At 44.1% G+C, this 27,614-nt stretch overlaps 1 protein-coding gene across 1 annotated transcript in view; it reads left to right on the top strand.

Moving 5' to 3' along the window:
• Positions 1–27,614, top strand: part of PITPNM3 (PITPNM family member 3) — a 1,845,859-nt gene that overhangs the window by 1,426,636 nt on the left and 391,609 nt on the right. Inside the window, exons 6-7 of the mRNA XM_086954539.1 lie at positions 10,589–10,778; positions 15,969–16,088. Coding sequence (XP_086810665.1) covers positions 10,589–10,778; positions 15,969–16,088 — 310 coding nt within the window. The remainder of the gene's footprint in view (positions 1–10,588; positions 10,779–15,968; positions 16,089–27,614) is intronic.

The following is a 27,614-nucleotide window of genomic DNA, read 5'->3' as shown; positions in this document are numbered from 1 at the left end:
TGGATCTGACGATGTTGGCCACGGGGTCATATATGATTTGAAGAGCATGGGGCTAAACGATGAGCCCTTGGCGCCACCACGGGCAATATACTTGGGTTTGGAGGTGAAGGGTGGGAGGTGGATCCTTTGGGTTCTTCCGGTGATGCAGGAGGTGATACATCTGAGCGCATCCCCTTGGATGCCGATGTGGTGGATTCTTTTGGTCAGTGTGTGGTGGGATATGGTGTCAAAGGCTGCTGAGAGGTCGATGAGGATCGGCCTGCTTTTTCTCCTATCTCTGAAGGGTTTGGATGCCATCAGTGGCTGTGATCAGGGCAAGTTTCTGTGATGTGCTTGCTGCGAAAGCCAGACATGGAAGTGTTAAGTAGCTGGTTCAGCCCCAGGTGTGACATGAGTTACTTATTGATGATCTTTTTCAGTCCCTTTGCTGGGAATGGAAGCAGGGAGATTGGGTGGTAGTTTTTGAGTTTGCTAGGTCAGCATTGGGTTTTTTGAGTAGTGGTCTGACTTCAACCTGTTTTAAGGTGTTGGGAAATGTTGCGGTGTGATGGAGGTGTTGCGAAGGGTGGTGAGTTCCTGGCGGATCTTTTGGTTTCTGAGATTGAAGATGTGGTGCGGGCATGGGTCCGTGGAAGCTCCTTAGTGAATTGATTTCATGGTTGAGGTTGTGTTCTGGGTGGAGAGGAGGCTCCAGGTGGTCAGTCTGTAGATTGTGTCAGTTGCACTGGTGGCGTGCCTGCCATGGAAGTCCGTAAGTGTTGGAAGGGGCTCGAAGGTTCTGTATATGTTTGTGATCTTGTTATGGAAGAAGTCGGCAAAGTTGTTGCATAGCTCATGTGAGAGCGTGATGTTGTTTTGTCTAGCAGCCAGAATGGAGAATTCCTTAACAATGTTGAAATGTACCTTTGTGTTGTTGTTGCTGGTTTTGATGAGTGCAGCTATGGCTGTCTTCTTCGTTACCCTTAGCAGGTGGTGGTAGAGGATGGGAGAGATCTTGAAGGCACTCCTGTTGGAGAGGTCCTTGCTGGTGCGCCATCTCCTCTCTAGCTGTTCGTAGTCTTGTTTCACTGTTCTGAGTTATTGGGTGTACCAGCTGGCCCATTTGGAGGATTTTCTATGGTTTTGCTCTTGATGGAGATGATACTGTCAGCGCGATTTGTGATCCAGGCATTGAAGTTGTTAACTTTTTGTTAGAAGTTGGTGTTGGTAGCGGTGTTGAAAGTATTGAGGGTGTCTGTCCAGCTGGTCTCTGATATTTTGTTCCACCTCTAGTGGGGGGCGCTGGTCATCTTAGAGGTGGTTGTGTGGGGGCTGGAGAAGCTGAAGTGGATGATGGATTGATCAGTCCTTGTGAGTTCTGTGACTTGGCTGTATTTGACACAGTTGCTGGGGTTAAAGACTGGGTCCAGCATGTGTCCTGTGGTGTGTGTAGATCTGGATCAATCTGAGAGGCTGATATTGTCGAAGAGTTGTGCAGTGTTGTTGTTGTTCGGGTCATCAATGTGGAAATTTAGATCGCTGAGGAAGATATAGTCCTTGGAGTCTAAGGCTAGGGTAATATTGACATCGGCGATGGTGTTGCAGAAGCTGGCGCGAGGGCCCGGGGATCGATATGTAAGGGTGCCTCTGATGGTTGCCTTGTCATCAGTGTGGAGCTTGAAGTTGAGATGTTCCATGGGGTGCTGGTGTGGTCGGTGGTGGTGGTGCACTGTATGGTCTCTTTGTGGATATTGGCTGTTTCCCCTCCCGGCTTGGTTGTCCATGTCAGTGATTTTATATCCGTCAGGAATCGCTGTGGCAATGTCTTGGGCAGATGTGCAGTTGAGTCAGGTCTTGGTGAGGAAGATGATGTTGAGTGTGAGAGTGGTGATGATTCCCATAATTCGATGGAAGTTTGTACATGGACTTCATGATGAGGTGTAGACAGTGGAGTCGGTGTGGCGCTTCTGTCGTGGTGTGATGAGAGATCAGTGCAGTGTTTTGTGGTGTGACAGTGGTCATGCTGGTGCATGAAAAGGTGGCACAGGAGAACTGTCCTACCACAGAGTGCGGTGTGGCAGCAGCATTTGCTGGGTGGTCCAGTGTTCAGGGCGTGGAGGTCGTTGTCATCATATCCGAGGACCAGGGTCCTGATGCTGGGTGCCGTCCAGCTACACACAGATATAGATGGGCTTGCCTTCGGTGCGGCAGCCTCCTTTAACCCCTTCCAGGCTCATGACGAGCTGGGCTCGTCATGGTGTAGCCTCCTCAAACACTGATGACGAGCCCAGCTCGTCATGAACAATGGGTTTTTAAAAATATCAGCATGGGTGCAGAATTCCACTAGCACGCATGTGGTTAAGTAGGTTCTGGGAGGAGGAAGAGGTCCTGGGAGGCTGTGGGCGGGGCAAGGTGAGAGGTGGGAGAGCAGTGATTGGGAGAGGGGCTTTGCAGGAGGCAGGGAAACAGGAGATGGGAAACGGGTGGAAGCAGTGAGCAAAAGTGAAACATTAAGCTCAAAGGAATGCACAGAAAAGGCCAAAATAAAAAGAGCAGTGGCAAAAGTGAAAAATTAAGCTCAAAGGAATGCGCAGAAAAGGACTAAACAGAAAGAGCTGTGAGCAAAAGTGAAGCATTAGGCTCAATGGAATGAGCAGGAATTAAGAGGAGCAGTGAGACAGAGAGCAAAGTGGGATTAGAAGTAAGAGTTTAGGAAGCAGAAGCAGCAGCGAGGGCTGGCAGCGCAGTTGGCACAAGGCAGAAGTGCGTCTGTGCCCTGCTCATTCACACCCTTAATGAACACAGTGCTGAGAAACACATATGTCCTGGTACCAGCTGTCTTTATTAAAGAAAGTAAAACGATTCCTCAAAGAAAAAGACTTCAGAACTGATGTTCAAGACCTCATACTCTTGCATCTGGATGGTGGCAGTTCCCTGCACCAAATCTGGTTATATTCTACACTGCCCTTTTTAAGGTTATCCTACACACTGCAGCATGTCCCGTTAGCTGCTTGAAATATGATCATATTATCCCTATGCTGCCGGAACTACATTGGCTCCCTTTGCTGGCCCACACCAAAGCCATCACAACCAGCACTCTTTCTCTTCCTGCAGACTGTCTTCCAATCTGTGGTGGCACTCAGCACACTTGCAGCCAGGACGCCATCAGGCTGCAGATTAAGAAGTGTAAAAAGCAAAAAACCGATGCTGCTTGCCTTTTTCCATCTATGCACCCGGTATATGGAATTACATCCCCATATCCTTCAGTTTCACCCCAAAGCTACTCCAATTTAGGAGTTGAAAGAACACCACACCACAACGCACTATTCATCCTCAAACTAGCCATCTGTCCTGTGGCATAACATATGCCCCCACAGCCGCTGCAGAGTGGATGGGCCCCAGATCTCCAGAGGGCCCACCTCTGCAAAAGTAGTTGGTGATTGGCCTGGGGAAGGGGGACCCCGCCGTATACTTTGCAGCGGGAGCCCTCAATATTTTTTTTACGCCACTACACCTGTCTTATCACTCGTTCACTTAATGGTTGTCTTGACCTTAAACAGCGGCTCCACTGCCTTTTTGTAAAGTTGGCACTATAGAAAGATCACATACATATATATACAGGATGTGAGCCAACGAAGCCTATGAGATTCATTGGGAGTGTCAGAGTTTGACATCTGAGTGGAAGCGAGGTAGTCCCTTTGGAATTGTTGACTTGCTCAGTTGATTCTTGGTGTCTCAAGGATCAGAAATTAGACAACGAAATGTGAAGAGGAATCACTATCTGTTGGTAAAATGTAGTGCTGAGGAACTTTTATAGAAGTGTCTCATGGGCCCCAATGCAGTAGTAACCATTTTTACCACACAAAACTTGTAAAAGAGGCTGTATACATCTGCCCCCAAAGTGGACTCCACGTGCCCCTTACCCATTAGGGGACGCTTGGGCTTCAACAAAGTTAGGCATCTCCAGTATTTGATGTGCACCTGTGCGTAGTGTGGCATCTGTATGCCCGGTACCAGGGTTTCACAGTAACCACTACCCCATAGTGCGCGACGCCTACCTTCCATAATGCAGCGGCTCTTATCAGCACCACATGGTTCTTTTGCCCTGCTGGACCACACATTGAATCCCTGAGAGACCACAGCCACTCTGTCGGACATGGCCCAACTGCTTCCCTGACTATCCTCTCTAACAGGTCCTGAACTGCCGGTGGGGACTGAATGCGACTGTCCCCCCAGAGCTGCTGCGCCGCACTCATTCCGCACTGTCCCTGCAGAGCAGCACAGTGGATGGCACCTGACTCAGTCCCAGTACTGCTGGAGCACAACACCTGGTCACGATCTCGGACTAGTGACAGCTGTCAGACACCTTGTCAGTCTGCCATATGTACACAGTAATGCTGGTGTGCTTGAAGATATAAAATTTGCCCAGCAAGCGGCCAGCTGACTGTGGACGCCATGTGCCGTTTATATCCATAGAACAGTATGCTTGATTTTTTCCTGGAGTGTTTCTTTTCATCCCTCTTCTTGAATATACCACCGACAGGCTATAATTTCAAAACTATAGGGAAGTTTTTTTTTTAAATCCGCGCAATGAAACACAGGCCCTAGCGAGGCTGCGCTGCATTTCATGACCGGTAGGGGGCAGGCGAGCAACTTATCTTTAGAGACATGGCCCACTCCTCTTTTTTCATCGGTTTCAGCATTGATTCCAGCTGCCGTGCACCACGCACACACCTTAGCGCCAGAGCTCTAGAATGTGTTCTTGAGTCTAGCATAGGTTTTGTACTGGAAGGGTACCCTTCCTGCACAAATTATTATGACTAGACACGATACAAAGTATTTCCCACTTTGTGTGCGTGCTGCACAGTGCAGCACGCATGCAAAGTCGGAAAAGCACAAAGAAATGAGAGCATTTCCCCTGTTAGCGCCTCCTTTGAAAGGGCGTTAACTTTTGGCGTGACACCATGTCTGCAAATCTTTGTAAATCTATGGTTTTGTGTCAATAGGCATGGGGGATTGCATGGGAATACCCAAGTCCAACCCATGTAATGCCTCCTCAGCGCTAAGTAATGCAAAGCAGTGCTTCATGCTACTTTGCGCTACTTTGAGGGTGCTCTCCAGGGCAAAACAAGTTTTGCGCTGGAAACTAAAGAGCAAAAAAAAAAACATTTTGCGCTGGTCAGCGTCACCCCCCAAGTTTGTTTATATTTTGTGGATAATTAAAGACTTGCCATTTCTCCAAGAGCAGTTTATACAAATATTTTTATTTTTTATTATAACTTGAGTTCTTGGCTTTCAAGCTAACTCAATCAGCAAAACAATAAGCCAGAAAAGGTGAACATAGGTTTGTTTCAACAAGCAAAATAATTCATGAGCAGCTGGCTCCTATGTTTCGCACAATTTGTTCAATTCAACAGAAAAATAATTTCTTCCAATCCTGTTCCATTTGCAGTAATCTTGGCCTTGATTATTGCCGCTACACCCATTCCTACAGCCCTTCAGAGGTGTTGTCTTATTTGTACAAAAGCATTGATCTTTATATTTCAGGAGTAAGCTTTGCTGCGTGTCTTGTCTTGTCATCTTTATTTTCTGCACAGTCTGAACGTGTGACACGTGCACTCCTATAGAGATTCTTCCATAGATTGAGAAATGTAATCCAACCATACGGAAGGTGACACAACTCTATTTGTCAGATGTCACGCTTTTTAAAGGGACTGGCTCACCTGACCCAGGTTTGCAGCATTCGTCGGACCTCTTCCTTTAAGCCCCTTCTATTTCTGTCACTACAGTTTATCAATTAACTTGTCTCAGTACTTCCCCTTCGCCGTCTGCTTGGTTCCAGAGCCTTGACTGTTCGCTAGCACGCAACCCAATGTTATCCTATGGGAGAGGTAGGCCTCACAGTAGTGAAAAGCAAAACATGTAAAACCTAAAAGTATATGTTCCACCTTTTAATTACAATGCACCCTGCCCTATGGGCTGCCTAGAGCTTACCATAGGGTTGACATGTGTAATAAAATAGAAGATAAAGGTTTGGTGAGGTGGTTATATTGCCAAGGTGAATTGGCAGTTTAAAGCTGCCAGCAGGCTGGAATCGGAGCCTTGAGACATGTTTTAAGGGACTACTTAGGTGGGTGGCAAAATAATTGTTTCAGGCCCAGCAGTAACATTTAATATACCAGAGCTGGGTTTATGGTATACCGCTTTATTAGCGACTTATAAGCAAATAAATATACCCATCAGATGTAAGCCAACTTTACCAAGATTTAGGGAGTGAGCACAGGCATTTTAGCACTTCTCTAGCAGTTTGAAAGTGCAGAGTCGTACGGTAAACAGAAAGAAATGCAGGAAAAATAGAAAGGGTTAAGGAAAAATATTTGTGGGGGACCCTGCAGAGAGGACCTAGTCCAACAGAGATTGTATTGCCTCTTTTAACTACTTTATCATGTGGCAAGAGTGAAATGGCTGACTGAGCCATCCAATTCATAAGACCTTCTATTGTGGTTAGAAACAAAGAATGGATATTTGCCCTTCTTCTTTTTTGTCCGTAAATTCTTTATGACCATGAACTCACAGCGTTCCTTGCTTATTCTGTGACCTACAATCCACCAGGAAGGTCCTGAACAGATTTGACTATCCCACTGCTAACAAAGTCTTCGACTCGGTTAATGATTCGCTGTGGTTTAACTCCAAATGTCTGATCAGGAAAAGGCTGTCCTTTTGAAAAAACGTGGACAATAATGAGATCTGTCAGTGTCAGATGTATTAAAGAATGTTGCGTATACCCCATCCTATTCTTTGTGTAACATAAGATTTGCAGATTTGGACCTTTTTCCATTTCCTCCTTGGGCGCAGGCCTTTCCTGAAATGTATGTCATTGATGGACACCTTGTAAAGGTGGTCATGAAGCGCACAGGTGACCAGGGGGGAAGAGGTTCCCAGGGTGTTCAAGCTTAGAATTCAATAATGATTACCTTCCATTGCGCCCAAACAAGTCTACATGACGTAAAGTCCAGGAAGAGGCCAATCTGCCAGCAATATTGTCTCGCCACTAGTCTGGTTCAATTTCTTTCTCCTGTTAAGGGTCTTAAGGATCCCTCAAAGACTCCATGGCACCAAGCTGATTTTGCCACCTGTGTTGGCAATTATGTTTTTTAAAGTTTCAACACACCATCTTAGGGTGCCTGATTGTTAACTAGTCCTGGCCTCCGTGTGGGAAACTGTGAAGCAGATTTTCCAAATTCATAGTAGCAATTATCAACAAAGGCATATTTTTGTTGGTTGTATGGCAGTACAACACGGGCTTTTACCCCGCGTTCCATTACAACTCTGTTTTTACAATGCAAGTCGTTACAATGACTTGTGCTGTAAGGGCTGGATAGTGGAATAGTTAAATTTTCTATTCCAACTCCAGCCCACATTACAGTAGGGAAGGTGTTGGAATAGAAAATTAACTATTCCCTATCCAACAGCGCCCTCCAGCGCAAGTCGTTGTAACGACTTGCGTTGTAAAAGCAGCGTTGTAATGGCAGTGCGGGGTAATGCCCGCGTTGTAAAGGCTGTTTACCATTTTGGTTAATCCAGGCGGTTTATATTTCCTCTGTCATGGCCAGGAAGTAGTCTATTGTACATATTAACTTGCAGAAGGATGAAAGCTGTCACTTTTTATTGGAAGGTTGGCCTCGCTCTCCCATTCAGTCAATTTCGTCAGAAAGGATTGAGAGTCTTTAAAACAGTTGAACGCCTTATACAGGTGATATAGTAACCAAGGTGTGGGAGCTGTGGAAAAACTGAATGGACTGCTCCTATATAGTACTTTCTGAATTTTCCCCCTAGGGTGAGAAACCAGTTCCAGTCTTTTACCTCCTTGTCTAACCATGCTGGTTGCAGTTTAGCTTCCACTTCCCTCTTTTCCTTCTGCTGTGGTACCATGAGTTAGACAGAGAGGGCTATTCACCAAGGTAACATACACTTATGAGTAATTTACATGTGCAATTAACTCTTACACTTTTGAGTAACTTTGGACTATTGACAAAATCTGAGTGTAAAGTTACTCAAAACTGTGAACGTATACGCCTCCACCCCCTGAAAAAGGGGTGGTGCCAAATTCATACATGTGAGTACTATTTATTTTATACATTAAATTATATTTATATTTCCTACTATTTTAAATATTTTGAAATTAATTTAACACTATTTCCCAAGTCTTTACCTTCTTTGACTTCTATGGGAAGGAGGTGCAGTAACAGTGGTAAACTACTTCAGCTGTGCTGTAGTAATGTGCTACAGTTTTGGTAATTTTCTGGGGGTACTAAGTTTAGAAGGGCAGTGTGTGAATAGCAATGGGTTTACTCTTCTGTGGGTGGGCACACGCCCCTACCTACACCCTTCATTAATTCTTCTGTACTCCTTCTTAACTCCCTCCATTTAGTAGTGTGCCCCATCTTTCAGCCACTCCTACTGTCACTCCCACATTAACTGCTAAAATGTATAGAGACTCCGCAGTCAGGGTGGAGATCTCCACACAGAATAAGATAGAAGAGACTCCACATGAGGGCAAGCGAATAGTATTTTGCAGAGGATCTGTAGTACTATTGTAGTGTTACGAAACATACTACAAAATGCAGTTTGTGAATAGACCACATCAATGTTTTCTTTGCCATTCTGGTCTGGAAGCTTATTGTGCAATCTGTTCACCCTCTTTGGAATTTTGATAGAACATTTGGAATGAAAAACATATATAGGAAAGTGCATTTTCACAGGACTATAGATTCCAAAAAGTAGACTTACTAGGGATATAGTTATGCATGCATAATGTGTGTAGTTATTTAAAGGTCTTGCATGGTGGCTTAAAAATGTGATTTGGGGTAGGGGCGTCAATGCCAGTACAAGCAGAGGTCATTGGAGGCACTAATAATGAGAACCCCTACCTTCACAAAAAATATATTTATGTGTCAAATAACAACTAGGCAAAGTGAAAGACATGATGGTTACCTTTCAAAGACCCCGATAATGTGCTTTATTTTTTGTGATGAAATCTATATAAAGTGTCTTATTCGATGTACTAAAATGAAATTAAAAATAACTGCTCATATTTAAACTGAGAATTGAAGGAATAGATAAAATGGATCTCACACACATAAACATATATCATCTGTTTGACTTGTGCTCGCTTTTCAATTGATTTTAATTATAGCATATGTATTTCTAGGGCAATGAACGGGTTAGCGAGAGCTGTCAGTGGGACCAAATATGGGGGGTCATTAGTCCGCCCGCCATACCCCTGGGATTCGGGACCGCCCGCAATGCTTGTGGTGGTCCCACACCCACAATTAGGATGGACCCGCAACACTGGCGTGGGCATCAGGCATTTATAACATTGCAGCGGGTGGTGCTGAAAGCACCGCCCGCCGCAATTCCACAAAGGCAAGTTGTGCCTTTCAATGCACCACGTGACAGTAGGGGGGTACCACAGGTACCCCCCCCCATTTGCACACCTCACCCCCCAGAGTCCTAGGGGGCCTGCAACAGGCCCCTGCAAGAAAACTCTGCTTGTTTCCGACCCCATTGTAATATGGCTGGCGGTGTCTAACAGACACGGCACCATATTGAAACCTTTTACGCCCGGTCGATTCGTCGACCAGGCGGAAAAGCGGTGGACAGTCTTTCCGTCCGCCGCGGACTCCCCAGCCATCATAATATGGTGGGGGTCTTTGCTGTATGGATGGCGGGCGGATTGCTAATAAATCGCATACAAGTTATATATTGAAAGTACAAACATTTATTTGACACCACCATAATGTACTTCCTCAAACAAAGCATGTAATCGAAAAATTAGAAAATCACTCAACTCATGAGTAAAAATGTACAGCCAAATTAATTAATGACCGTGGACTGCTGAAAAGTCAGCAAGTTCCCTGGCTGGGTCGCATCTGCTGTTCATCAAGATACTTTAACTTTCACCATGAGTTGAGTGATTGAGAAACGCATTAGACCTTTTTTGTTTCTCTTTAACCTTATTGATTAAGGAAGGGATTCACAAAGAAGAAGAGAGGAGAATGTTTGTCAATCCTGATGATGATGACAACACATTTATTTGCATTAGGAACCGAGTCCTCAATGAATTGAACAGGAAACATCTATATTAAAAAAATCTCTTTATTGTAGTTGGTAGTAAACGTGACATCATTGTCGGATTGAGTGCAAAAAAAATGTTTTAGGGTGTGTGCTCACTGTATGATGTAGGCGAGAGGTGGGATTGAAGTGTTAATGGTGTATTACTAGATTATGTTTTTAGGAATCATACTGTAATTTGCCTACATAAAGCCAGTCAAAATGTCATCCAATGATTAACAAATGTTTGAGGGGAGCATGAGTTATAAATAGTTGAACCGCAGGTACCCAGATTCATCCGGGGGTGGCAACATTTCCTCTTCTGTGATCTTTAATACTAACAGGATTGCCTGCTGTTCCATTATGCTGTTCAATTCACTGACAACTGTTTCACACCTGGCTGGATATCCGTGTATCTCCTCAGGTGTTGCTTTTTGATTTCTTGCCCTGTGCTTTGCTGGATTGCCCCTTCACACCTGAATGTCTTTTCTTCCAGCCTGAACCCGTACAGCTATGATGAGAGCTGCCTGAGCAACAGCGACGACCACATCCCACTTGCTGCCTTACCTCTGCTGGCCATCTCCTCTCCGCAGTACCAGGATGCTGTTGCCATGGTGATTAGTAAAGCAAACCAAGTGTACAATGAATTTCTCAAGTCAGAGGACGGGGCTGGCTTTGACGGACAGGTAGGTCAAGGTGTGAAATAAGGTAGACATTCTGGGCATTAAATGGGATATTTGCACGAAAAAGCAGCATTTCTTTAAAAGCACGTTATTTTGAGTTAAAAATCTTTTTGCAAACGTGATGTTTGTCTTTTTACATAGGCGGTGGTAAATCAGAACACGTGGCATGGATCTGTCCATTTGTTCAACAACATGTGATATAGGCAGCTATTGCTTTAGTCTGTGCGATTTAGGGGCATATTATCAAGTAGGGCGTTAAAATTATCACTGTTTTAGCGGCAGAAAACTGCCGATAAAGGGGCGATAATGACCTTGATAATATGCCGTAGAGAATTCCAATAGAAGCCTATGTTCACACCAGAACATGGGTTTCTATTGGAATTCACATGGACATATTATCAAGCCCAATATCACCGCTTTAGCGGCAGTTTTCTGCAGCTAAAACGGTGATAATTTTTAACTCCCTGCTTGATAATATGCCCCAAACTGGATATACGGTCTTTCCGTTCGCCGCGGACCCCCCAGCCATAGTAATATGGTGTTGGGTCTTTGCTGCAAGGATGCCGGGCCGGCAGTGCCTACTGCCAGCCCTGTGGGGGTGATCCGCCCGCCATCCTAATGGGGCATAACTAAATGCAATGCTTTGCGCTGGTTTTCCTTACAAACCAATGCAAATACCATAACACAAAAAAACCCTCCCCTTTATTTGAGTAAGTGGCCCTGGGGGATGGTGTACTGAGGCTGATAACGGCATGGTGACGGGTGGCCTCACTATCCCCTCCCCTTTATTTTTAGAATTTGCCCTAGGGGATGGGGTTCCAAAGGCCTAACAAGGCTAGGGGAGGGGGTACTTCGTGGTCCTCCTTCCCTTTATTTAAATAAGTGACCGTTGGGGATGGGTTACCCGAAGCCAATAATGGATTCGGTAGGTGGGCGCCATGGCCCCTTCCCATTTATTTTGAGAAATGGCCCTGGGGGATAGGGTACTCTGGTACTTACAAGGCTCGACAGGGGGGCCATGGGACCTCCCTCCCCTTTTTACATATATGTATGGCCCTGGGAGATGAGGTCCCCATTAGCCTAACTAGGCTCCGGGAGGGGGGTAGTGAAGTCCCCTCCCCTTTTAACTTATCAGTATGGCCCTTGGGTACGGGGTCCACTGGACCTAAAGAGGCTCGGCTTGGGGGCCCACACAGCCACCCTCAACTTTAATTTTTAAAAAGGTACTGGGGAACGGGGTCCCTTGGGCCAGGCACTATGGCCAACCCACTGCTGCATATGGCAGAAGGCCGCATATAAGGTGAGGTTGGCTGCCTATGGGGAGGTTGGCCACAGGCTCTGGATACCGGCCAGGTCTTGTGGCCGACCTCCTACCAAGCATGGCCGAAGGCCATGTGCAGCAAGATGTTGACTGTGTACGATGAATTGACCACAGGCCAGGTCCTGTGGCCAACCAAGCCGACTGAAGGCACTGTGCAGTGTGGGGTTGGATGCCTTTACGGGGTTGGCCACCGTAGGGGATTGGATTTACATATCATAATTCAATATTACTTTACATTAGAAAACAAACTAGAAATTCACTGGAAAAAAACAATGGCTAAAGTATTGTTATATTTAGGTGGGATACAAACATCTGTTTTTATTTTTCAGGACAACTATAGATATTCCCTGAACTTGGTTACCCATATAGTGAATGGTATAGGGTCAATGTTGCAAATAAAATAAGATTGCTTTACCCAAGGGGGGACTAAGGGAGATAGGAGGGATCAAAAAGAATCTACAAGAGTGAGATGAAGCTTCAAAGGGTGTTTGGTGGTTGATGAAATAGGCATGAGGTGGAATCAAAACATCACAGCTTGGTATTTAACAACCCAGAAATTCAGCAGAACCGGCCAGAGGTTTCCAAGAAAAGCTTTGGGACCCAGCATTTATACTTTTAAGCATGGGTAATCAATGAACAGTGTTGGGGATACGAATGCATTTAGGAGGAAATCCAAAGAAGGCAGATGAAGGGAGCATAAATGCAGAGGTTTCTGATGCATTTAAAACTTTTCTTCAAGAATGTTTAATTTATTTTTACAACTGGACAGTCCCCAGACTAAACCAACCCAGTGAAAGACCGTTTAGTTTCACAGTTTGCCGTGGCTCCTTTTTTCCTTATTTCTTATGCCTCTGTTTATATCCCAGTGTCTATGATAATTTTGCCCTGGTCCCTCGCTCATCTACTTTATTTAGCTTATTTATTTTTCTATTCTTTTCGAAGTATCGTCCCTGTCTGGTCTGCAATTCACCACCTCCCTTTAGAATCTCCTTTTTATTGGAGGTTCCCCAAATACTCCTCCCTTTCCCCTCATGGTTTTTAGGAGTCTTCTGCAGATATGTTCTCCTTTGCATTCCACCAACATTCCTTGTCCTCTTTCCATTGTGTCCCATAATAACCCATCTCAGATTCTTTTAATACCCTTTTAGGTAGTTTCGTTTTTCATCAGTATGATAATTCCTAAAAGAGGATTTATTTCTTTGTTTTTTGATAAAATGCTATTGACAGCTTTCTCCCATACTTGGCTAGATAAATGTGAGATATGGAAAAGCAAGACTTAAAGAACATGGTGCATGGCAGCCAATTGTGCTCCAGAGCAGCAGGAAGCACAGAGATCCGTCATATGTAGATATGACGGATCCCTGTGCTTTGTAAGTGACTCAAAGCGGCGCAGCAAAATAAATAAGGCCCCCTGTCGCCAAAGTTGCTGGTTGTGGTTTTGGGGAATGTTTAACAAGAATTGATCTACTGAACACAGTGTGTGGTTCATCCTGTGTGTTTGAAGTTTGTCTTTAAAGAATAAAGAAGAGTTTGAAAGAATGAATTGTGAAGCACACTTGTCATAGCTAGCTTTGAAAATGATTCTTATACTGATAGGAAGTCAGTGAAGGTCTCTCAATGTTGAGGTGGTGTGCTCTAATCGCCTCAAGCCCATTATGAGTCTAGCATCAGCATTCTGCCCATTTTGAAGATTCTTGTTGGACAACTTTAGGTAAAGTGAGTTACCATAATCTAGATGGGTTTTAGGGATGCCTAGTGCAATGTTAGTGTGGTGCTCTGGTTTAATGAAAGGCAGGAGTTTCCTTAGGGGTTCCATCTACCAGAAGTAGAAACTTGCTACTTTGGAAATTTGAGACTCCTATGAAAGATCAGAATCAAAATGGATGCCTAGGTTCTTATGTACCATGGCCTGGGTATGACTGGCCATCGAATGGGAGTTTACTCATCCAGAAAATGTTGGCTTATGAGCCGTTCAGTTTTGTTTGGATTTAATTTCAGAGAATGTGAAGCCATATATTCCTGATTTATTTTAAGAACAGATGGAAATAAATAATGGGATATGATACAGGTTGTCTGTATCATATCCCATCATGTCTTAGGTTCCACTAGTTTGCGAATGAATTGTGGACCCTCAGCATAAGTTTTTTACGCCAAGGGAGTGCGCTAATGGAAGCTTCTAGACAAAGTATGACAATTGTGGAGGTACCAATTCCTGAGGCACACTGTATTTGATGGATTTTTTCACTGATATTTATGAAGGATGAAAAATTGTCTGGGGTGACTTACAAAAAGAAAAATATGTATGAATGTATTTATATCCTATTTCTAGCTAAAATGCATCTACGCTGTCTTGGCCAGTTTCCTGAAGTCTTGTAGTAAAAAGTGCAGAGTCGATGTGTTGAAGGTGATCGAATGGTCATGGAGAATGAGTACTTCCAACACCACTGCCATCCACTCATCTTCACTGCACAGTAACTCTACTTCAGTGATGTTTCTGATTCTAAAGCCAGATTGAAGAAATCTTGGAGAAAAAAGAAGAGTCATGTGAAAACTGTTTTCTCCAAAATGTTCTCAAATAGGGTGAAAAGGAGATGGGATGAAAGTTATTAGAATCATCAGGTGATAGCGTTGGTTTCTTCAAAAGTGGTTGTGCTGTCACTGTCTTCCACTCACCTGGCGTCCTACCATGCTCTAGAGTAGGGTGAACAGAAGGCCATTTGACAACATTTGGATTTGCTGCTTCATTACTTTGGTGGAGCAAATAACAGTGAGCCAGTGGGCTTAGTGGAGGTTGCAATAGTGTTAACCTGTGTAGAAGATATCTTGCGGATGTATGTGCATCTCTTTGTGGGGCGAAAAAGACTATGGTGTCTTGTTCAATTTCAGGCTTCATTTGGTGCATCAAGGGGCTGGTTTGAACTTTGTTCTCACGGTGAATTTGGTTGATCAGCGTAGACCTAGATGCATTTTTTGTAAAGCTCTTGATGCAATCTTAAGGGCACAAGATTGGATGTTAGAAGGACCTCTACAGCATCCATGGGTTAATAAGGCATTGAGTTGCACTGGTTATTTGCAGTGTGGCAAGATTGTACTGATTTCCAGTTAACTGAAGCCATTTGGTCATTGTAGGGAAGTGATATCCAGCGCTGGCCCTCCGGGCTACATCAGGCGAGGGTCTCAGTACCCCCATCGACTATGCAAATATTTTGCATTTGAGTTCATTGCATGTAAACGTTTTCCTGATGGATATTTTAAAAGGCTGTCCTTGGCCAACCCACCTCAGTTCTTTTTGGGCAGAACCTCAGTCATCCTCAGCCTTTATTGTACACTACTGTTCTAGAGCAGGTGAAATCATGGATGATCTTCGAGGGCAAAACAAGTCAGGCATCTTGAACTTCCTCCATTAAAATACCAGAGACAGGTGTTTAATGTGATATGCCTCAAATGCAGGTTTTTTCATACTTATTGGTTGTACTGATGAAGTAACATCTCACTGCCCTGGAGAACCATCATCTAGCAACACACATCAAACCATATTCTCTCTCCGAGCAAGATGCATCAGTTAGTGGACTTGTATTTACAATAGTATCACTAGTGCATAGGATATTTAATTTCTCCTACCTCCTTCAGAAAACAACTAAAAACTTGGATATTCGATAATTAAAGTACCCGCCTCCCTCAAGCGCCTTGAGACCCTCTGGGTGAGTAGTGCGCTATACAAATTTTAAACTTGAACTTGAACTTGAACTATCTCTCTACTATGTATAGCTGCCTGTAGCATCACACCTCGGATTGTGATGCAGAAATATCAACGTAGAAACATGCACAAGTAAAGACAGCACTGATGCTGACCTTGTCTATATACTTTTCAGGTTTGTCTCATTGGTGACTGCGTTGGAGGCATTCTGGGGTTTGATGCTCTTTGCTACAGCACAAGCATGAGTGGGGAGAGCCAGAACAGCAGCCGAAGAGGAAGCTCCAGCAGCAACCAGGTAAGGTAGTTGAATTAATTAAGCTGAGACAAGTAGGTAAGGAGACTTAATGTCCGTTTGCCTCCACAGCTCCCAGGAACTAACAGTCCCCTGACATTCAAACATATACATTCTATTGTCGTGAAAGTGTCATCACAGATGCCACTATAGAGAGAAGAGATTACTACAACATCTCTCTTCCCAATAACAACATCACAAAGTGCAAAAGGAGAAAAGAAGACAGACAAAGATGGAGACAAAAAGAACAGATCAGCTAGGAAGAAAACCTGAAAGAAATAGATAACGTGATAAAGAGGGGGAACATCCTTTACAACGCGGATGTTACTCCGCAGTGCAGTTACGACGCGTCTTTTACAACGTAAGTCGTAACCACGACTTGAGCTGGAGGGCGCTCTAGGCTAAGGAATAGTAGATTTACTATTCCAACACCTTCCCTACTGTACGTAGGCTGGTGTTGGAATAGTAAATTGAACTATTCCTAAGTTCAGCACCCCTACAGCGCAAGTCGTGGTAACGACTTGCGTTGTAAAAGACGCGTTATAAAGTACTGCGATGTAATACATCGCGTGGTAACAGTGTACATCCGATGAAGAGGAATAATAAACAAGGATAATATGATAGCAACAAAGTGAACTAAAATACTTGGACAGAGCATTTAGGGGCATATGTAGGTAATTCACATTTTGCGATTCTCAAATAGCGATTTTTAAGGAATCGCTATTTGAGAATTGCAAAATGGAATGTAGGTAAAAAAATCGCACTATTTTTGTGAATCTCTAAAATTCCTTTATTGCGATTAGCAAATTGCGAATTGCAATTAAGGAATGAGTGTCCCATTCATTCCTATGTGCCAAAAGAGAATCGCAATTCCAAGGCTGCCAGGGTGTCCAAAGAACACCTGTTGCACTCCTGGAATGTGCCTGTAAGTAAATGTGGCGCACATACATGCACTAAGGGCATATCTGTGCGCCACATGGCAATTTGAATTAAAAAAAAAATACATTTTTACAGGAAATCGCAAAATACCATCTACTTGAAGTAGGCGGTATTTTGCGATTCCTTAAGCTAAAATCGCAATTTTAAAGGCACTCCTACATAGCATTTTAGGAATCGCAAAATTGCGATTCCTTAAATGCTTGAGCAAAATAAGGAATCACAATTTTTGCGATTCCTTATTTTGCTAAGTGGCACCTACATACCAAAAGGCTGTTTGCGATTCGCAAACGCCTACCTACATATGCCCCATAGTTACAAATCCATTCAAACTAAAATATTTGGACAGAGCAAATAGTTACAAATCCATGCAAAGTAAAATACTTGGACAGAGCATATAGTTACAAATCCATGCGATTAGGCAGAAGAGTAATCCTACCACTTCTAAGTGGGGGGACATATTTCATAGACAACTCAGCCAAATCAGATCTCTCTTTCTAAGTTTGTTTAAACGGCATTTTTACCATATCTGCGACATCTCGTGGCTCAAGGTCTTGTTGCAAGACTACTCTCTTAGGAATGTTGTAGATCTTAGATAAGTTCCACCAATTCTTCCTATTGACCCGAACAGCAAAGCGTGAAACAGCATCAACCCTAACAAGAGGACCAAACTTTGAAAGTACTTAAGGGACATTAACCCCTTGGGCGCGGGCGCGATTCTGCGCCTGTGCGGCGTTTTCCGTAGTGAGCGGGTTCATGATGGCCCCCAGCTGTCATCAGCACACGCCCACCGTAATGCATGACGGCTGGGGGCCGTCATCAGACTCGAAGAAGTTAAATCCCCCTTCCATGGACCGACAAATTACTGATGTTGTTGAAGGATGTGTGACATGTTGTTCCAGCGACAATGTTATAAAAATTGTCTCTCTTCCTGTACAAGAGATTACTACAGTAGTGCCTTTTGTTTGTGGTATGAACATTCTGCACCTTACACAAGAACCAGCAGCACAATCAAGGACAGGAGCTATGCAGAATAGTTCCTTAGAATCTGGGCAACATATCCTTAAAGGTTTGTTAGATATCAAGTTAGAGATAAGAATGTGCAGGGATGGTTGAAATGTATGGCATTTGCATTACCAAGGTTTGCTAAGATCACTGCAGATTTAGAAAGTTGTAGTAATTCGCAATCCCATCACAGAAATACTGTGGCAGTTATACCATGTTAGAAGCCAGCGTCTGAATGACAGTGGTTGTTGGGTTTTTATCTGAGCAGCATGTGACTCACAGCATTTTAGCACAAAAAGGTACATTTAGTAAAGACCAAGGCAGTGCATTGTCCATTTCACTTTTCAAATAAATATCATATTGCCTAAAATTGAGATATAAAATGCAACAACATGGCGATGGATGAAATGCTCAAATGAACTCAGTCTCTGCCAGTCAATTGGGCTGTATTGCAGTGCATTGTTCTTCATCCACTATGCATTCTGGACAAAGATCTGCCTCATGCAAATCAGTGCCGACCTTACTTCTTCTGGGAACAGTCCTTCCTGAACTGCCATACGAGGCTCTCTCCAGAAGGAATGCCGGCACCTAAACGCCTCCGGGCATCAGCTCATGCTATATAAATTCATTAATTGATCCAAACCGGTTCTGGCCTTGGTAGGTCTTGTCTTTGACATATAGATGGGATCCTATGTAATGTCATGTGTATTTGGAAAGTGCTCTATCACCCGCGAGGGTACACTTGCTCTGGATCCCATTGCAGAGTGAGCAAGGGGCCCATGTCGGGGTATACTCTTGACCAGTTAGAGCGTAATACAAATCACAGAAAAGGTGATAGGAGGAATGCTTGTAAAAAACTAACTACGTACTGGTAATCACTCTGGCTAGCATTCCAACCCATTTTTTTGCCCACTGCCCCACTCCACACAAAGGCTTACCTTGCAGGTCTAAATCAGTGCATACCCTGCTCCACATGGTCGCAGTGCATCTCAAACCGCCAGACGAGCCATCATGTTCTGTGTGTATTATGTAATGAACTAAGTGGCCACGGGTATACCCAATCACTGTTCCCTTGCTCACTTTACCACTGGAAACCCTTCTGAAGCCGGCCTTGGGTAGAGTGTGTCCAGGTTAAGAAATGCTCCAAACACAAAAATGGCGGGACACCCTCTTGATGTGCTTAGGGAAGTCTCTCCCTAGCCCTAGTTGGTGTCAACCTACTGCTGATATCCCTGCTGAGAAATGGGAAATTCCAAGCACGTCAAGAGTGTGTCGCGCCATTTCTCTGTTTGGAGCGTATCTGAACCAGAATTGTGTTTGGAGTGTTTCCTAAGAGGCAGGCGTGAGCCCAGCGTATCGCCTCTTTCTCTCTCTTTGGTGTTATATGACAGGTTCAGATAGGACCTGGCATGGCAGTTTGTTCTGGACTTTTCTTACTGGAGCAACCAAGACTAATTTGCAAATGGCTCGGTCAACACTGAGGTGATATAGTGGGCGAAATAATGGTTATTTGGAATGCTACCCTAAGCGTTTACCAGTGGTTAGACTTATTGCAAGCTGTGGGAAACTGGTTTGTTGGTCGAGGGGGGTGAAACCCTACTCAAGCAATAGTCACAATACTTGTCGCATTAACCATAAAAAGTCAAGAAATTAGCCTGTGTGTAACCCTTTGGTAGCTTGGCAAACAGCAATCAGGCTACAATTAGGGGCAATGTGTAAAGTTTATATGCAGCACACAACCATTAATAAAGTGAAAACCCAACTCAAAATAAAATTCTCACACCAATTTTGAAAAATAGCAAAAAATGTTATACATTATTTGTACCAAATGACAAAACTCCAATCAGTAGAACCACAGATATGCAAATTAAAGGAAGTATAGCACCTAAAAGCACAAAACACCACTTGCAGTTATCTGGTCTTGACAAGTTCACAAGTTCAGGCAAACTTAGATGGAAAGTAAACCTGATACAGGGACTAGGCAAGTTTCGCTGAAAAGGTTGCCTTCTAAAGTCCAGCATGAAGAGTTTAGTTCTCGTGGAGGTTGCAACAAGAAACAGGGAGAGCGTTTTGGATGGTTGCCTCTGTAGTGCAAAGATCCTGTTGAGCGTCGCAGACGGTCGTCGCTGGATAATTTAATTGGCCGTCACTGCAGGCTGTCAATGCTGTAGCGCGTAGAGCAGCTCTTGCGTTGCTGGTAGTCACAGACAGTCACTGTAGCAAAAATGTGCTGGTTAACCAGAGCTTTGTGTTGGTGGTTGGTGTGGGAGACAAGACCTTGGTGCGAACAGGCCTGTTTGTGGTTGTGAAGAGCCCAAAACATCAGGATTTCGTTTTTTCTTCAAGGAGGCGCTCAACTGATACCACACCAAGGGGCCAGAGCCTAAGGGGCACCTGTTGGGGATCAGAAACTCGCTCTAGTAGAGGCAAGCGGGGCTTAAGTAGCTCCAGTAGCAGGTCCAGATGCAGGTCCAGGCAGCAGGTCAGCTAGGCAGATACAGGGAGGCATCCGGAGTGTGTTACGTCGCTCAGAACAGGTGGTCAATCAGCATTTGGAGTCACTTCAGCCTGGGATGAAGGGTGCAGGTCCAGTCTTCCTTCTCAGCATGCACGAAAAGCCTCAAGTAGTAAAGCAGCGTGGTGCCCTTCTTCTGTAGTATCCACAACCAAAAGTGAATCTGAGAGTCCCCTTTTTATACCTGAAGTTTCCCCCTACAGAGACATCTGTCATTTCCTGCCTCTCTCTCTTGGTCCCAGTCTGACTTCGGGCACAGTAGGCTAGTGTGAAGTCCTTTCTATGTGGAATGAGGCAGCCCCAATAAATTGGAAGTGTAGTAGATGATATCTCCAACCCCTCACCCTGCCAGAGATAGCCCATCCTGCCAACACCAGACCCTCTATTATGTGGAAGTCTAGGAGGAATACAAAGGCCATATGCCAACTACATCTAATCATGTGACCCAGGAATAGGCTGCAGGCACCAAATGGTTAGGACAATTCAGTGCCAATTTTCAAAAAGTAGTATTTTCAAATGTGTAATTTAAAATCTGACTTTACCAAAAGTGAGGAATTTTCATTACGAATTAAACAACATTAAGCATAAACTGCTTACCTGTTGCCACTTGGAAGTTACAGCTTATTGAAAGTAAGAAGGTAACTCCAATGTTATTCTATTGAAGAGGCAGGCCTTGCAATAGTGAAAAAGGAGTTTTTCATGCATGCACATTTAAACTAAAATGTGCCTGTTTAACTTTTTAAATGCTCTCCACTCTGACTTCAGGGGCTATCCAGGGTCTACCCCAGGGGTGACTAATATGCTTTAAAAAGCAAGGTTTGGGCATGGCAAAACATTTATTTTGCCAGGTGGAAATGACAGTTTAAACTGCACACACAGGCTGTGATGACAGACCTGAGACATGTTTAAAAATGCTACTTAAATGAGTGGCACAAAAAGTGCTACAGGCTCACTGGTAGCATATAATCTACAGGGCCTGGGTACGCGTGGTACCACTTTCCTATGGACTTTCCTACGGACTTATGTCAAAGAGTTTTCTCTGAGTCAATTTTTGGGTGACAGATCCCCTCCCGCTCAGGGTCCTGCAGTTGGTCCCTGACCTTATAGTGTAGGCCTTGGGGAAGGTCTATTCTCAGGTCTTGGATTCTGGTGTGTATCCGCACGGTTGGAAGGAGGCAGTTGTCATTCCTCTGAAGAAAAAGCCTGATGGGGCGATTTAATAAACCTGCACCCGATCTCTTTGCTGCCTGCTCCAGCTAAATTCCTGGACCAAAACACTTCTCATTTAGGGAAGGATTGAGATTGCTACACTGTTTGCTAGTGCAGAAGCGGGTGTCTTTTAAAGCCCTTTGCTTGGCTCATAAGGCTCTCCATCTACAGGGGTCGACTTACCTTAGGTTGGCCTTTAATTGGTATGTTTCTACTAGGCCTCTAAAATCAGCTGGTTGCAGTAAGGTGGTGGAACATAGGTGTAGGAAAGTCAGGTGGGCGGAACAGGCCTTCACAGTGGTGGCTGCTAGGTTGTGGAACTCCCTCCCGGAACAGATCAACAGGCACATGCATCAAGCGATTTTGGAATCGCAAATGGTGCGAATCGCAAAAATCGTCCGTTTGCGATTCCAAAATCACTTATTGGGATGCATCATTTATTTTTCATGTATCGCAATTTAAGAATTCGCAATTTATTGCGATTTCTCAAACTGCGATAGCATTTAAGAAATTGCAAAATTTGCGATTTCTTAAATGCCATGCATGATTAATTTTATTTTGCGAATTCGCAATTTTGTAGGGAAAAATTACCATGAAGTACACCTTCATGGTAATTTTGCGAAAAGTGTAAAAAATGCAAATAAATGCATATTTGACACTTACATGTTACACACACATGCCCTTGGGACATGTGTGTGAGTAAAATGTACTTACGTGACATTCCAAGGTTGCAGGGGGGGTCCTTTGGACCCACCCTGCACACTTGAAATTGCATTCTCATTTTGCGATTCCTTAATTGCGAATTCGCAAAATGAAAATGCCTTCCCATTGATTCCTACGGGCCTCGAGGCCCATAGGAATCAATGTAAAGCGATTCCTTATTTGCGATTCACAATTAAGGAATCGCAAATAAGGAATATTAAGAAATCGCTAAAACTTTTGCGATTTCTTGATGCTTTGCCGTTTGCGATTCCTTAATTGCGATTCCTTAATTTTCGCAAATAAGGAATCGCAAACGGCACCAATGATGCATGTACCTGCAAGAGTTTAATCTCGTACCTGATCTTTTGTAAGCAGGTGAAAATGTGGGTATTTTTTAATTAGTCCTCCCTGAGAGTTGCCTGCTATTGAGGTTGTCTCTGATGTGGGTCCTCACCTTTCATATGGTTCTCCTCCAGTTTAGTGATTTGGCGCTTCCTGGTTTAAAATGCTCTAGAAATGCTTCAATTCCAATTCCAATTACAATTATTGGAGTTTGGCTCCCACACTTATGAGTAAATTAAATGTGCCAATTGGGTGTAACACTATTTTAGTATGTTTAAAGGAGAGAGCACAAGCACTTTAGCACTGGTTAGCAGTGGTGAGATGCAAAGCGTTCTAAAGCCAACAAAAACGAGTTCAGCAAAAATATAAGGAGTAAGGCAAACGGTTTGGGGGTAGACCATAAAGAACAAGAAGAACTAGAAGGTCTGAAAGGAGAAGAAGCTAAGTCCTCATGGCCCTCAATGAGAGCTACGCACTGGTATTGCACTGAACCAGACCAAAATGGTCGATAGACACTAAGTGTACAGTAGAAATCCTATCAGCCCACCCTCTTGGCGGAGCCTCGTCATGTAGGACATCTAGAACCAAGTTGGTGTATCCATGCCCAGATGAATTGGCTAGATATCACGCTGTTATGGTTCACAAGATGGAAGTGTCCACGCCACTAGCGGTGCTGGTACAGTGCAGTGCAGTGAAAAAGAGTGAGTGAGTGATATTAAAATGACGGTCAAGGCAAAAGAAAGATCCCTTTATTATTATTCACCTGGACGTCATATTAAAAAAAGGGTGCATAACAGTGTGACAAAATCACTGTCTACTTTGCTGTGTGGTTGATTAGGCCAACATGTTTCTGCCATCAGGTGAAACTACACCGGCATTCTTCAGGGCCACTAGTATGAAAATTGCTACTGCAAAGATACACTCTAATTATAGTGCAAAAAGTGAAGTATCAGACCAAAATAAGTCTGTCAGTAAAATAATGTGGTCAATTGGACCATCCTACCGTATCCTCTTGAACCATGTGATGATAGAGGATGCAGTTCCTGCAAACAAAGACAAAGAGAAAAAATACTATTTTTTGTTCTCTAAATATGACAGACTATCAGGAGAAATCAACCCTGGAAAAGGCTATCATATCATGCAATGAAGACCAAACAAGACTTAGCTAGGCCAGTCCAATCTATGACGGCCAGTTGATTAGTTACTGGTTGCACATAGGGTAAACCACAGAGAATTCTGAATACAGTTTAGAAAGATAAGTAGACGTACCCAGCAATGTGTGGGAGTCAAGCCTCACCTCACCCGGCAACGGCTCGGAGAATGAGGCCCCGCTCTATGCACAAAAAAATGTGTATAAACATACAGATAGACTGTCAGAAATCTGATCAGTATCCTCAATCATTAATATGTATTAGAAGTTGTGCATACACACAACTGGTTGTAAGTTGCCCACAATGATCACAGTACCATGGAGAAAAAAGGGGTTAGGTGTAGCATCAAGTGTTGAATAGTGAAGGTAATGACTAACAAGGGAGATGATGTGTTCATAGCATTACTCCCCTCATAATGTTGATAAGCATTTTAAACCCAAAAGCATTCTTGAATTTCAGTTTGCAATGCAGTATAGTATTTACTGAAATGAGAGGGATGGCTCAGCTGGCTTTATGCTGCAGCCTATTCTTAAGGGATAGTCTACCCTGACACTTAACTGGTAGAAAAGATCAGTATATAAAATTACTCCTCTAAGTAAGTTTTTTACAGGCTAAAGCGCCGAACCGGCCGAGCAAACAGCTCCATTCTATCCCAAAAGACAGTGGAAAAGCGCAATTGGGCCAGCATGTGGCAGACAGCGTCGAAACAACTCACCTCTCCGTCGGTACCTCTCGGCTCGATCCAAAGCCGAAGGGGAGGCAACGAGGAGAGGTGAGAGGCGCATTTAAATACCCTCCTTAATTGGTGGAGGTTGCGTTCATTCGGCTCAGCTGATAGGCCGATGCCGGTCCTACCGATGCGCGAGTCATCGTCAAAGCGCATGCGCACCGGTGAGCCACTCGTTTTAGCAGTGTGGTTCGAAACCGGAGCATGCGCAGAGTAGGCATGTAAGCGTTCATCGTAAGGGCGCCTGCGTGTTGTGTTGTGTGTTCGTTGCATGCGCGTTCTCAATTAGTGTTTTACTCCAGAGTTAGCGTTTATAAAAATAACCAAAGATGATAAATAGTTATTCCTGCAGCATAATCCGCTATAGTGTGGCTATTGACTGCACAAGTGATGTTACAGACAGGAGCATGTCGGCGCTCGCGAGAGTGAACACAGATAATGAATAATATTCAAAAAGCATAATAAACTCGCGTTTGACTGCATATTTGATGGTACAGTCAGAAAAACGGGGCACTGAAGGACCAGTTACGCACATGAGCTATACATTGTTGGAGATGTATTGCAATTTCAACGTAAAGATGTGGAAAGGAGCATGTCTTAGTCTATTTTGTATGCAAAGGGCATACCAGTGAGGGGCACTACAGGAATGACTGATCATGTAAGTAAAACTTAGACATATGTAAAAACCACCATGGTGTACAATGTCAAAATATGTACTGCAGGAACAGGCTATGCATTGGACTCAAGGAAGATGGGACCATCTTGTGTGTATGTTGTATCTACCAAAGTCCATTCTAGGGGTAAGACTGGCATAGAGAGATGTTTTGTTAAACGGGCTATGTATTGCACAGTTTACCTGGGGGGTCCCAGATGGTATTAAGGACAGCGAGCCGTGTAGTAGAAGCACAGATTCCAGTGGATTGACAATACATTATGGTCAGTGCTCTAAAGGGTAAATGAGCTGTTCATATGGACACCCATGGGATATTGTCATTCAACCCTGTCACATCAGTTTTTAATTTGAAAATCCAACGTTATTCCTTGATGAACAAAAACCGTGAGACATCTGTAATGTGTGCAGGGTTGAAAGGTTGTTCCAGGACCACCCACCTCAAATCATCTGCTTTGTGTTTCTTAGCTAAAAAGTGATTTGTTAGGCAGGTAGACTGTTTATTGCAACGTATCGTGCTCTTGTGTTCACTAATACGTAATTTGACTTTCCTGGTGGTGTGTCCGATGTATGCTAGACAACAAGGGCATGTGATCATATAGATCAATTTCTCAGAGTTGCAGTTCGTGTGGTTGGTCAGCCTCCATGGTCTGGATGTGCCGATGTCGATGGAAAGGGTCTTCTGAGTCTGGGGGCAAACGGTGCAACCACCGCAAGGGTAGTGCCCCGGACCGGAGCAGTATTCCAAATGGTGTCAAGAGTGGTAGTGGTATCTCTTCTCTGTGTCTTAGGTCTGGTATGAACCAGACTATCTCTGATGCTGGGCCCTCTTTTGAAGGCAAACAAGGGCCTGGGTATTGCACCAGATGCTGTGTTCAGGATCTTCCAATGCTTCAGCACCGTTTTTTTGACCACATTGGATAGGGTACTGAAAGTATGCACCATCGTAATCCTGTCAGAAGGCGTCTTACTGTGTCGATGTTCAATCAGTGCCTCTCGATTATTGTTGAATGCTCTTTTGTGCGCCCGACGTATCAGATGATTGGGGTAGTGACGTTCCTTCAGGTTCGACGATAGCTCTTTAGCGTGTTGTTCATACAAGGTGTTCGAGGAACAATTTCTACGAACCCTCAGAAATTGACCTACCGGTAAGTTGTCACGTAGTGACTGCGGGTGAAAACTCCGGTACGATAGCAGTGAATTCCGAGCCATGGGTTTCTTATAGAGTCGACTTTGCACGCCTCCCTCTCCAGGGAAGATAAGAAGATCTAAGAATGGTAGCTGCTCTTTGCTGAATTCCATCGTGAAGTGGAGGTATTGATTTCTAGAATTCAACCAAGTGTGGAAATCGGTGACCTCAATGCTTGTGCCTCTCCATATGACAATGATGTCATCAATATATCTGCGCCACAGCAACACCTGTCCTAAGAAAGGGTTGCTGTGGTTCAGAACATGGTCTTGCTCAAACTGGTGCATATACAAATTAGCAAGACTAGGGGCAAAGACACTCCCCATTGATGTTCCGGAGACTTGGAGGTAGAGGTCATCCTGGTATTGAAAATAGTTCTCCATCATGGCCAGTCTGGCGCACTCCATGATAAAAGGTATTGGAGTGATAGTATCCAATGGTCTTGACTCTAACAAATTCCTTATGCAGTCCAAAGTCTCTTGTTGCGGGATGCATGTATAGAGAGACTCGACGTCGAAACTCACCAATAGGTCAGTCTCGACGTTGAACTCGGTCTCTGCAAGGAGTCGTAGAACATCACCGGTGTCTTGCAAGTACGTTGGTGTATCTTTAACGATTGGTTTGAGAAAGAAATCCACAAAAGTGGATAATGGCTCAAGTAGAGAACCAATCCCCGAAATAATCGGGCGGCCCAGAGGAGGTCTCTTCTCCTTATGAATCTTCGGGAGACAATAAAAATAAGGAACCACAGGATGTGTCGTGCTGAGATACCTGGCTTCTTGAGATGTAATCCATCCTTCGCAGGATGCTTCTTCAATAAGCCTTTTGATGTCATTGGAGACCCTCATGGTGGGATCTTCTGTAAGCCGGCGATAGGCTTTAGAGTCATTAAGTTGCCGTTTGCACTCCCTGTGATAGATGTCAGTATCTTGTAAGAAAATAGCTCCGCCTTTGTCAGCGGGTTTTATTGTGATGTTGGTATCTTTAGACAGGCCCACGAGTGCCAACCTTTCGACTCTAGTCATATTGGAAAAGGTCCTTTTGTTTGTCTGGTCCATGTTCATAATGTCATGGGTGACTGCT

The sequence above is a fragment of the Lissotriton vulgaris genome, chromosome 2_1 (genome assembly GCF_964263255.1).
Source record: "Lissotriton vulgaris chromosome 2_1, aLisVul1.2, whole genome shotgun sequence".
NCBI classification, from domain to species: Eukaryota; Metazoa; Chordata; class Amphibia; order Caudata; family Salamandridae; genus Lissotriton; species Lissotriton vulgaris.
The sequence above is the reverse complement of the archived record's forward strand: the minus strand, read 5'-3'. Positions and strand labels throughout refer to the sequence as shown.